This window comes from Cyprinus carpio, chromosome B2 (genome assembly GCF_018340385.1).
Source record: "Cyprinus carpio isolate SPL01 chromosome B2, ASM1834038v1, whole genome shotgun sequence".
Taxonomy (NCBI): Eukaryota; Metazoa; Chordata; class Actinopteri; order Cypriniformes; family Cyprinidae; genus Cyprinus; species Cyprinus carpio.
The window spans coordinates 25,977,996-25,990,191 of NC_056598.1; the positions used below are offsets into that span (position 1 = coordinate 25,977,996).

The 12,196-nt window shown below is 35.8% G+C and overlaps 1 protein-coding gene across 2 annotated transcripts in view; it reads left to right on the plus strand.

Annotated features, from left to right (window-relative positions):
- gpc5c (glypican 5c) overlaps positions 1-12,196 on the plus strand; it is a 116,954-nt gene that overhangs the window by 86,829 nt on the left and 17,929 nt on the right. For both annotated transcript variants that reach the window (XM_042718914.1, XM_042718913.1), the window contains one exon: positions 3,500-3,629. In XM_042718914.1, coding sequence (XP_042574848.1) covers positions 3,500-3,629 — 130 coding nt within the window. The remainder of the gene's footprint in view (positions 1-3,499; positions 3,630-12,196) is intronic.

Consider the following 12,196-nt stretch of genomic DNA (forward strand, 5'->3'; position numbering starts at 1 on the left):
TATTCATTTGACGACTTTGTATGATTGCAAGGTTAATTGGTCTGTAAGGGCTTTGATCAAAAATATTCATTTCCGAGACTTGTTTATAAGCAGTGGTTGACTTATGGACCTAATGGACTACATGAAGCACTGATGAGGAAATATGCTTACATTGAAACTTGATTATTTTTTGCACATTTAATCATATTTCTTTTGGGTTGATGTCTTCAAGTTTATTTGGTTTATACTAAATCATTTGAAATGTCACATTCTACTTTTTTGTAGCATTTTAAACCCACTTCTAATGTCGTTTTTAGTTTAGAATGAAATTTTTTCTACCCACTTCTGGCCTTTTTTTATATGGGCTGTTTTTGTTTATATGTATATGACCTCCATTATGGTTGAGTAGTACCTTGCATCTGTGGATAGTTTGGTTGTTAACTCACCAAATGTATGCCGTTTCATATTTACTGGAAACCCAGTGTCTGCATTTCTTCAGCAGTTACTATAGTGTTATATGATTTCAATATGAATATCATTGTGCACTTTCAAACTGATTCAATTCTCAGTTGTTTGAGAAACAGCATTTTCTTTTCAACAACAGCTGTGTTCTTTCTGGTAATTATCCATGGCTTTAATAGTCCTATAAAGAAGAATAGTCAGATCAAAATGTCACTTGTCTGTTTATATCGAGAATAAACCTAAGCTTTGTTTGGGAACTTTCTATTAAGAATTCTGCAAAAATGCAAGACTGCGTCGTACAAACAGCCACTCTTTCTTCGCTTTTTGGTTAACAAAAGTTATTCCGTTACTCAGCTAGGAAAGACTGTGTTGTATAATTCTGTGTTGCACATTTCTTGATTGTGTGAAATCATAATCAGTTCCACTAAAATCATGTAGGCTGGGAAACAGTGTTGGAGTGTGTTTGTGTAGTACATCCAACTCTTTTATTTCCATAGAGCAGAGGAAGTCCTGTTTTCCATTATATGTGTCATTATGCTGGGGGTGAGGAGGTGTGTGTGTGTGTGTGTGTGTGTGTGTGTGTGTCAGGCTGAGCAAGTGTGTATTAGTACTATGTACCTACCAATAAAATAGATTAACAGACAGAAATAGGTTTGGCATCAGGATGTTGAAAACCAGCTGTCATCATGACCGGAAGTTTTAGATGAAACATTATAAGAACTCTACCTGCACACTTCACTTGTACACTCTAGATCTGTGCTTCTCTGGTGGGTCACAACTCACAAATGGCTCACAGGGCCTTCTAATAATCAGCAGTGGAAAAAAACAAACAAACAGAAGGTAAATGCAAATAATAGCTTCCTGTAACCATTTAATATGATTATATGGGAGTTATTGTTTGCATTTGCCACCTACTTTTTTCTTGAATATAAAATAAGCTTTATTATTATCTTTATTTTCCTGAATATTTTGTTGTTAATTTCAGATTTAAATCAGATTCAACGCTTTGAAATTTCTTAGCCAGCCTATGTCATATTAATAATTGTGCATATTGTTTGGCCTATGCAGTAATTGGTAATATTAATGCATTTTATGTATATTTTGCATGATAAACCATTATAGTACTAGATTGCAACTTGAAATCTGGATTCTGAAGCAAAACCAGATAAGAACCACTGATGAAGAATGTACATGTTTACAAATGATTTGCAATGCTTTGATTTAGAAAGACAATCACAGATGTAGAACTTTCCATCTCTCATGGAAAGTTGTTGAAAATCAAAAACTGTCAAATTAAAAACACTCTTTTTTAGTTGGTTATTTAACAATAACAACCCATGAGAAATACAGCTTCATGACACTCTCATGTGTTTTTGGGAAAGTTACTTCAGTGGTTTTTGTTTCGTGGCTTTGCAATTCAATTAGGCATCTCAGATTGGAAAAAACCTAAAATGGTCCGATCTAAAAATATTTATGAAACCAGTGCTTCCATATGAGGTCATTAATAAGGAACAGAAAAGGTTTGAATTTGTGCACGTTGGTGCATTTGCAGTGTTAAAACACTTTCACCAGAACGCCAGTCGAGGTTACGAATCATCTTCTGTGTTTGCGTCTATCTGCACATGGCTGTTTTTGAAAGGCATCCATGTGCTTTGTCAGGACAAAGTTAGAAAGCCAAGCTGTGAGGTATGAACCATGTGTGGAGCCGTTGTCATTACTGTCCATTAATATCGTCTATATATTTATCTGTCTGTCTTGCTCCTGGCCGACCTGCTATATTTATCTATAGCTTCATGTCTCTAGCTGACTCGTAAGCCCTGGGCAGAGGGTGAAAGGTCACGGCGAGCGTGTGCAGCCTGCCTGCTCCTGATTGTGCTGACTCAAAGGTTAATGGGTCATATGAGTTTGACCTTTACATTGACATTTATTTCCCCAGTGGACACTTCTGCACAAAGTGACTTTCAAGGAATTGTATATAGGGAGTGTGTTGTGACATTTAGTCCTCAGCAGGTAGTGAAAGATTAAAATCAAATTCTATACTTTGCTAGGCTCAAAATCTTGTACTCAACGAGAAGGAAACTAAAGTAAAATGTCAGTGGAAAGATTAATATGGGAGTGGATTTGACTGGATATAGGCCTGTAGTGGGATCCAAAAGTCTGGGACCACCAGTGAAAATGCTGTATGATGCTGTATGATGTATTTTAATATGATTTGAGTGAATGATATAAAATGTTGTTTATTTCCAAGTTGAAACAAAAAAATTCCAGAGTTTCTGGCTCAACTGTACAGTATGTATAGTTTGGGTGTGTAGATTAAAAATATCTTTGCTTGTGATATAGAAAACCAGTTTCACCCATCCTAAGGAGCAGCTCTGGCTCAAACCCAGTGCTGGAGGCTTGATTTAGAAATACCAAACTCTCTCTGTTTGCAGATCTGCCTGGGCCAGACCTGTTGGTTAACCCTCTGGTTATGCTAGCTGTCTCTTAGAGAGTTAATAAGTGAAACAACAATCCAAACAAAGTCCATAATTAAAAACAGTTAGCTGAGCAAATCATATCTGAATTTGCAAAATTGCACTCGGTACAGAAAATAAATTCCTGTGATGGCAAAGCTGAATTTTCAGCAGCCATTACTTCAGTCTTGAGTGTCACCTGATCCTCCAGAAATAATTCTCATATGGTGATTTGGTGCTCAAAAAATGTTTATTATTGTAAGTGTTGAAGTTAATACTGCTTTTTATGGAAACCATGACCAATTAATTTTCATGCCTAGAATTTTTCCACGAATAGAGAGTTGAAAAAGAACAGCATTTGTTTTTAATTAGAAATATAATGTATTCAAGGTTTGCTAAATGAAAATATCAAAAAGGTTTCTTCATTACTTTTGTAATTTAAATTTGCTGATTGACAAATCTTTTTTCAAAGTAGTTTTTTTTTATATCATTGTTTTTATAACAAATCATCTTAATTTGTTTATTCCAGTACACACTGTCTCTTGTTCATATTTGGATGTATACCGATCTGACATTTGTAATATTTTTTTATTATTATTTTTTAGGAAATCCAAGAGATCATGCCTGGTGTGGGGCACAGGGAGTCCTGGGACGAGACAGGGAGTGGAGAGAGCAGTGGTGAATGTGATGATGAGGACGGTTGTGAAGGTTCTGGAGAGTCTGTGGCATCTCCCAGTGAGTTAACAAGCAACTCTCACCTACATCAAGACTTTCATGGCTAGTTTGTACTGGTTTGATGCTGTTCTGTCTGGCATGATTGTCTTACTCGTGAAACCAAATTTCCTGAAGGGTTGGTTGTACCTCTGATGAGCAATGAAACAATGTTGTTTTGGTTTGGCTGGCTAGCATGACCCAGTTAGCCCCTGCTGGTGCATGGCGTAACTACATCATCTAGTTTAGTTCTAAATCTTGCTTCATTGACAGACAGACCTTCAGAATTAGCCATATCATTTTATCAATTAGCAATTTCATAATAAATATTTCATTATTTTATTGATTTATTAGTTTAACATTGACCATTTCAAATGCTTGTGGTCATTTTTTTCATAAAATGTTGTTTATCTGCTGGCATTAACATCAAAGCTCAGTATAGTTGCTAGTAATGGATTTGAGGCTTGGATGACATGAAGCGACGCGAGGTTAGCTGCAACGTTTTAACATATTATTTTATCATTTAACACTCAGTATTTTAACTTAAGTACTGCAAGCCATGCATACAGTGCCTGATATGGGCAAATCTTGTACTCAAACAAGCTTAGCTTATTGCTGTTACTGTGGCAGCCAACAACAGCACAGCTTAACCCTCTGCACATTTTTAGATTTGGTTATATTGAAAAAGTTGTAAATCAGTCAATCTTTTTTTACCCCATTTTAACATGGATTGCTAAGGAGACCGGCTGTAGCTGTCGGGAAAAGATGGAATCTTTCCTGAAAAAGGATTTTTGGAATCCTGCTCCAGCCGAGCAACTGCCTTTGAGATGAATGGGGATGCTAACAGATATTTTTATCCAAGTATTATTCAGGATGTGTTAGGATTAGTAATGTTAGTGTTAGTACTTGCATGGAAAATAATTTTAGGGCCAAATTGATTCCCAGAAGGAACCATGTGGACCTCACAAAAAGCGTCACGTTATGTCATCTGTATACTCAGGTGTTGAAATGACCACAGAGACCACCCAGGGGTACAGAGAGATTGAATGACCTCCTCTGACTGTCTCAAACACAGGTGCTGAGGTGGTACCTGCCATTCCATCATTGCTAAAATGACCACTAAATGGCCTCTCTTTTCTGCCGAGAGCCGTAATATATGACCCACGGCTCCACGCCTCCATCTTTTTCCCGGTGTTCACCATAGACCTTGTCTGTGTAGCATTTCTCTTCTCTCACTTTGAAACCCAATCTTCACTCATCACTAAAACCACCCCTCTGGGCCCTCCGGCAGCCATCATGCTCTCCCGCACCCATTTCCCCTAATCTGCGGTTAGCGCTCCAGGGTGCCACACATCAAAAACACAGGGCACAGGAAGAAGAGAGGGCGTCCCTTTATCACCAGCTGAAAAACATTCTAGGGTAGAAAGGGACAAGGTCAATGAGAGCAAAAGTGTTTGGGAGAAAAGACGAGATATGAAGAATGCTGTCCATCCATCACTCTGAATTTCTCCAAAGGCCACAGGTCCCACTTTAAAAAATCTGACGCCTGTAGCATTGATCGCATCTCTCAGACAGTAAGACCAGCTGTTATGGCAGTGTACTTATCAGATTTGTACCTCAAACATACTGTTTGTCCTTCAACGTCAAAAATGGCAGTTAGAAACAATAATCTGAAATTTTAACAGGCCCTCTTATCATTTAAACAGTTTGAACAGCATCTTCCAGCCTTAAACCTGCCACAATCATAGAGCTCTATAATAGAGGACTGCAGTAATGGTATATTTTTGTAGGCCAACCCGGAAGTTTGTATCACCCTGGTTCCCTCGATAAAAACCCAATTGGATTTTTCCATTGGATTTTGGATTACTGCAGAAAATAAGCTCTGTAACCAAAAAAAATATTTATGATGATACATGTTTTGTTCATTATGATAATCTAACATGTTTTCACTTCCAACTTGACCCATATTGATGCTTGGTCAGGACCCCTTGGCGTCCCATTTTTGGCGTCTCAATTGTATTCCTTATGCATCAGATCAAGGCACATTTAATTCTTTGCATGAATTTATAAAAATACAAATCATTTTATATACATCTATACTTTCATAGATATTTTAGAGCACCTAACCTCACCGCTATCATAAACCTAAGAGGCAAATTAAAGTACAGTCATGGATATTTATTGCAAAAACGGACAAAAAAAAAAGCATTATAAAAGTATTACAAACAAGTCTTGTTGCATTCTAAGTCTTCTGAAGCCAGGCAATATTATGAGAAGAACAGATTAAAATGTTTAATTGCTGAAAAGGATCCCACTCAGTCATTCAGAAGATACTCCCAAACTTTAGCATGACACAATCTTTCACAAGACCGTTACCAAAGCTAACGTAACACTCCTAGTGTTCCCACAGGGGTCAGAGCTTCTTGATGGATGAAGATGATGATCACGTCTGTTCCTCTCTTAAACCAATAGTTTTGCCTCGAAAAACATGGAATATTAATACTTTTTTGTAACAAGTAAATTGTGACTGTAGTTGTATCTGCCTTTTATATCCTGTATTTTATCTTCACGAATGGTTAGGTGTAGGGATAGGGGTTGGGTTACATGCTGGAAAAAAATATGTAAATAGTGTAATGTAATGTAAATAAAATTGTTGTGACTGTGTTTAAATTGAACATCACACCCCGACTTATATATGTTATGGGGCAAAATTATTACCCAATATATATAAATTAGTATGGCAATAAAATCCCCATGCACTTTGCACATGCGTTTTGATGCCAGAGTTTTCTTTTTTAAAGCATTGGAGTATCTTTCACGGCAAAAAATCACAGTGTGTTAAAAAGTGACACCAAAAGGTCCTGATCGATATATATATATGTATGTATATATATATATATATATATATATATATATATATATATATATATATATATATATATATATATATATATATATATACAGTTATGTTGTCTGTTGCTTAAATGTCTTGGCTCTTAAAAATTGGGTGGATTCTGACTGTCTGGAGAAAAAAAAATGGAATTAGATTTATTATTAAAAATGTGTAGATGTTGTTATAGTTATCATCTTTGGTGTGAACAAGCCTTAAGTGTCAGAGAAAGGGTTGTAAATTATATATATATAAAAATAAATAAATTATACTGTAACTAGCATAGTAAGTGGACCTCAGGGAGAAAATTATTTAATACAAAATGTATAATGTGACACTTAGAGAGCAATTAGAGAGCAAATAAGGCAAGTAGAGAAACTGCTGTAGTGTCTACCGCAACAGAACAACTGCAGTAGCAAACAACCGCTCAAGGGCACAAAGAGTGAGAGAGAAGAGGTCAGCGGGATTAGACCTCCTGTCTTGGAAATGTTTTTTTGGTACTACAGCTACTGCATCTGTTTTTATGCAAGACAAAGCCAACTTCTGCTCTCTCTTGCTTTCCATTTCCCTCTTGGTTTGCTCTTTCCCTCTGTTTCTGGTTGCACATGCCAGGCCAAACACATGCCCGGTTTTGCCACGGTGCTTAATGGTAAATATGTAAATGTGTGGAGCGAATAGAAACAGAATGTTCCAGAGCCCACCACACTCTATCTGCTACAATCATGAGAAGAGCACATGCACATGTTTCTTTATTTATTTACCTCAGAGGCAATTTTTTTTTTTTTTTGGGGGGGGGGGGGGTGTTTTTGTTTGAGCACCTGGTCGTAATACTCAAGTGAACCAGCTGACCAAAAGAAATAAGCTGTCTGTTTTTCCTCCAGCTGTCTTCTGGAAGAAGATGCACAGTTCTCAGGGTTAGGTGTTATGATAGGTGCTCTGGATGTGTTGTGTGCCAGCAGAAGGTGTTTTGTTAGATTATGTTGAGACATCTTGATGTGCAGATGTGCTGAAGATGTTTGAGAATTTCAACTCTGAGACTCTGAGGGAGCAATGAATTATGTATTTAGGTGACTTGTGGTTAACAGCACCATATATCAAACATTATTTATTTATTTATTTATTTGTATTTATAGTTCGTATTTTATTTATTTATTTATTTATTTATTTATCTTATTTTTTGGGAGATTTCTCTTTCATTACCCACAACATGTAATGGAACTATATCATATAATTTTATTTCATTTACATTTCACTATGTCTCAAACTGTATGTTTCTCCTACAATTTCTTTGATAGAAACAACTGAGACACATAATCTGGTCTTCAAAGAAATGAGAAATAAAAGTTCATATCTCTGAAGGACCGTTCACACTGAGGCTATAAAAGTAACAATAACTATATTAGCATCCACACCAAGGGATTAACAATCTGTTTATTATTAGCTCATGCAATTGTCATCTGCCATCTTAAATGCTTAAACTCTTTAAAGCAGGATAATTTATGATCATCCATTTTTATTGTTCAACAACTGAAAAAAAAAAAAAAAAACATTTTGAAAGCAGTTTCAATGATATCGTTCCTCGGTGCCGTTATTGTTATAGCTGTGATGTGGATTCTGCTATTCTTTTAAGTTTAGAATGAATTTTAAAACGATATCTTAATCATTATAGTTATTGTCCTTGGTGTGAACAAATCTGTGAAAAAATCTGAGCACAGTTTGAGACTGTTTTGTAGTTTGCTTAGGTAGTTGTCTTCAAGTCTAAAGACTCTAAACTCTGAAGAAGCTCTTTTCTCAGGACAGAAAGATTTAAAGGGATAGTTCACCCAAAAATGAAAATTCTGTCATTAATTACTCACCCTCATGTCGTTCCAAACCTGTAAGACCATCGGTTATCTTTGGATCACAATTTTTTTTTTTTTTTTTAATGAAATCCAAGAATTTCAGCAACGGAACTACTATGTTCAAGGCCCAGAAAGGTAAATATTTTTTGTTTGTTTTCTTTGCACACAAAAGTATTCTCATAACTTCATAAAATTACAGTTGAATATACAGGGTCAGAAAGCTCTTGGATTTCATCAAAATGTCTTAATTTGTGTTTCGAAGATGAACAGAAGTCTTATGGGTTTGGAATGACATGAGGGTGAGTAATTAATGACAATTTTCATTTTGGGGATAAAAACTGTCCTTTAAACACTGCATATACAATCTTATTTTTGACTATGAGAAACAATTGTGATATAAAATAGGTTTTATTTGTAAGTTTTCTTTCAAAAATAAGACTCAATCCTGTAGTAGCAGTTGTTTGGAGTCAGAGTGTGGTATCACATATAAAGTGTGATTGACCACAGATGCTGTTTATCAACACAACTGCATTTTAAATGCAGTCACATTCTTTTTTTTCACACTAGTATTTCCCTCCCCTCTTTATGACACCACGTCCCATTCCGTCACATTCATGCCATTCAAGTTCCATGGATCCCGTTTCTTGCAGGGGTCAATATTTCACGAGATGGCCTCTCAGTTGACCCCTGAGCCTATGCCCTGTGATGCCTTCTTCATGACGATGAGGCATTTAAATTGATGGAGGAATAGTTAGCCCATGGCACTAGCCCCACGGGCACAGTGTGATTAAACACTTTAACCTCTGACCCCAGCGTTATTAATTCATTTGCAGATGTGTTCCACACTGAGGGTGTCAGAACAGGAGCTGAACATTTGGATCACAAAGTCACATCTCACTGTTTGATATGAGCAGGGTCCAGAGGTTACTTCTGAGCTCTATTTTATCATTGGATTTAGCTGACACTGCAAACACAGACACCATGTTATTTTTTTGTCCTGTAATGTTCAGGCTTAGAAGAAGCAGACATTCATGGCGGTATCACATGCCCCATATCATAACGAGGCCAAACAGCAGTTCTGCTACATTTATCAGCATTGCCATGGTTTTACAGTGATACCATCTTCCTGCTCCTTGGAAGTACACTTTAAAGTCAGCATGAACTCAAAACTGACCTGTAGATTGTTTTCAGCACATGTTCCAGGTCTTATTGTGAGAATTTCAACAGTTTTCCCACAGAAAAAAATTGTCTTTTGTAATCACTCAGCAACTGAAATAACTTATTTTATTTGTTTAGTTAACAGGGACATTGTACATTAATAAAATATTTCTGTAAATGTACCAGCCATACAGAAATGTTACAAGTCCCCCTAAAAAAATATGATTAGAATACATGCTAAAAGATACATAACACAATCCATAAAACAGTCTATTAATAAAACAATCAATAGAAAAGCACAAATAAAACATACACACACACACAACAAAAAAAAAAAAAAAAAAGGAAATTTGTTAGCTCTGAAACTAGTTACCTTTTCAGCTGTATTCATGCATAAAGTGAATTGGTTTTAATATTAATAAAATAGTATTACTGTTAAAACATTTTAATTACCATTTAAGCATTTTAATATTAACAATATTATTAGAATTAATATAATTTTAACATTAATGTTTACAATTTAAAAATATCATTATAAATATCAATTCCAATGTTCTTAATATAAAATGTATAATAGAAGTGTAATATTTAAATAATACATTTAGAAGATTATCATTACCATTAATAATAATAGCAATATCAATGTTATTAATATTTATATAGAAGAATAATATTATACAATTTAATGTTTAAAGATTTATGTTAAAATGTTATTTAAAATATTAACATTACCATAGCAGTATAATTGAAACGTAATTATTAGCATATTAATATAAATGTTATTAATTTTTATATAAAATGTGCAGTTGCAATATTAATATTTAGCCGTTTTAACGATTTTATTAACCATATTAAGATATTTGCAACCACTTATTTTAATATTAACATATTTATTACCATATATTAATAATATATCAATGTTGCTGATTTTTTTTTAAATTACTAAGGTAAAATAAGCATTAAATAAATACAAATTTTGTTAATTGTTACCATTGTAATACTTTGAGATGAGGCAAAATCTTCAGCCTGGCTCACATTTAAGTATGCCTCCATTATGAAATGGAAACTTTTAATGATCCAGTCAGTCCCTGTTAAATAAAAAAAAAAAATTCCCTTTTTTTTTTTTTTTTTTTTTTTTTTTTTTCTCGTTGGACATCCTGTTTCACTTGGCAACATCATGCATTACAGAAGCAAAATGGGTTGCGAAAGCTGTTCATCCTCCGTTTATTGTCTAACCATAGAACATATTCCTGAATTAATATCTTTTTTGGTCCTGCAAACATTCCTATCAAACCATTCTAGGCTGAAATTTAAGAGACTTCTGAAATAGTTTAGTTTATCAATACAAAATCACAACCATAACCAACCCCTGAATTTATAGTTGTTAGCTTAACCCCAGACCTGAACCTGAATTAAAATAAATGCTGTTGTCTTTCTTGGGTAAATCACATTAAGCGTGTGGATTCAGTGATGCTAACATGTCAGGCAGCACCTAGTGTTGTGATTTTGTGGTGGTGTGATTGATTCTCAGCGAAACCACAGCAGATCCACCTTCCATCTGATTGAGAGACAGAAGAACACATTGCTCTTTATTTACCCTCCTAATCTTGCTGTTTAGTATTCCGTGAGTGGCCAGGCGTCTCTTGTTTAATGGAGTTTTGTTTGTGTTGCGCAGGAACGGATGTCAGATTTCAGAGCCATCACTAATTTATAACTTCAGTGGAATTTGTGGATGAGCTCCAGCCAAAGCTTAACGTCCACCGCCACTGACACACCACCAGTTAAGCAATTATTGGATAACCGCTAAGCATGACATGATGAGAAATGTTCCATAACATGATCAGAGAGGGGCAACATGCACTTTAGATAGCTCTGCTGTTGTTCTTCCACTAGACAACCAAGGTTCAGAATTAGCTACTGAGGACTGTTTTCAGCCCACTTTTTATTCTTGAGAAGGGTTCCACCGGCTGAATTTTCCAAGAAGCAGTACGGCAAACATATTCAACGAGTCAAAGTGCCTTGTTCTCTTCACTATCCCCAGTCCACAAGTCATTCCGCCTGTCTGGTCGTTTTATTACTTTGTTGGGCCAAAAGAAGGCTGGCGGCCATTTCGAACAGCTCATTATTGCTGATCACTCTTCATGTTGTCTTTGTTTATGGGCTTGACTATTTGGCTACCATGCAGAGGATGGATTGTGGGATGCTTTCAGCTCAGAGTTCCTGCTTTTTTTCTCTCTCACTCTGGTACTCTCCTCTCCTCTCCTCCAAAATACCAATTTTCTTCCCTCGGTAACCGAAGCTGGGAACGCAGAACTCTGTCTAAATGGCCGTGGGCTTGGATAGGGCACATGGGGATTCCGGAATCTTTGGGGTATCTTAGCAACCGGCGCTAATGTGGCAACAGCGGTTCCGAGAGGGGCTCAGAAACTGGATGTGGAAGAAGGGAATGATTTTTGATGCTCTGGACAAGCTGAAATGAGATGGTATAGGAAATAGATTGGACAAGGAAGATTTCTGGACATTTACATTTGTGATCCTGGACCACAAAACCAGTCATGATTATCACAGATATATTTTTAGCAATAGCTAACAATACATTGTATGGGTCAAAATGATCAATTTTTCTTTTATGGCAAAAATCATTAGGATATCAAGTAAAGATCATGTTCCATGAAGATATTTTGTAAATGTCCTACCGTAAA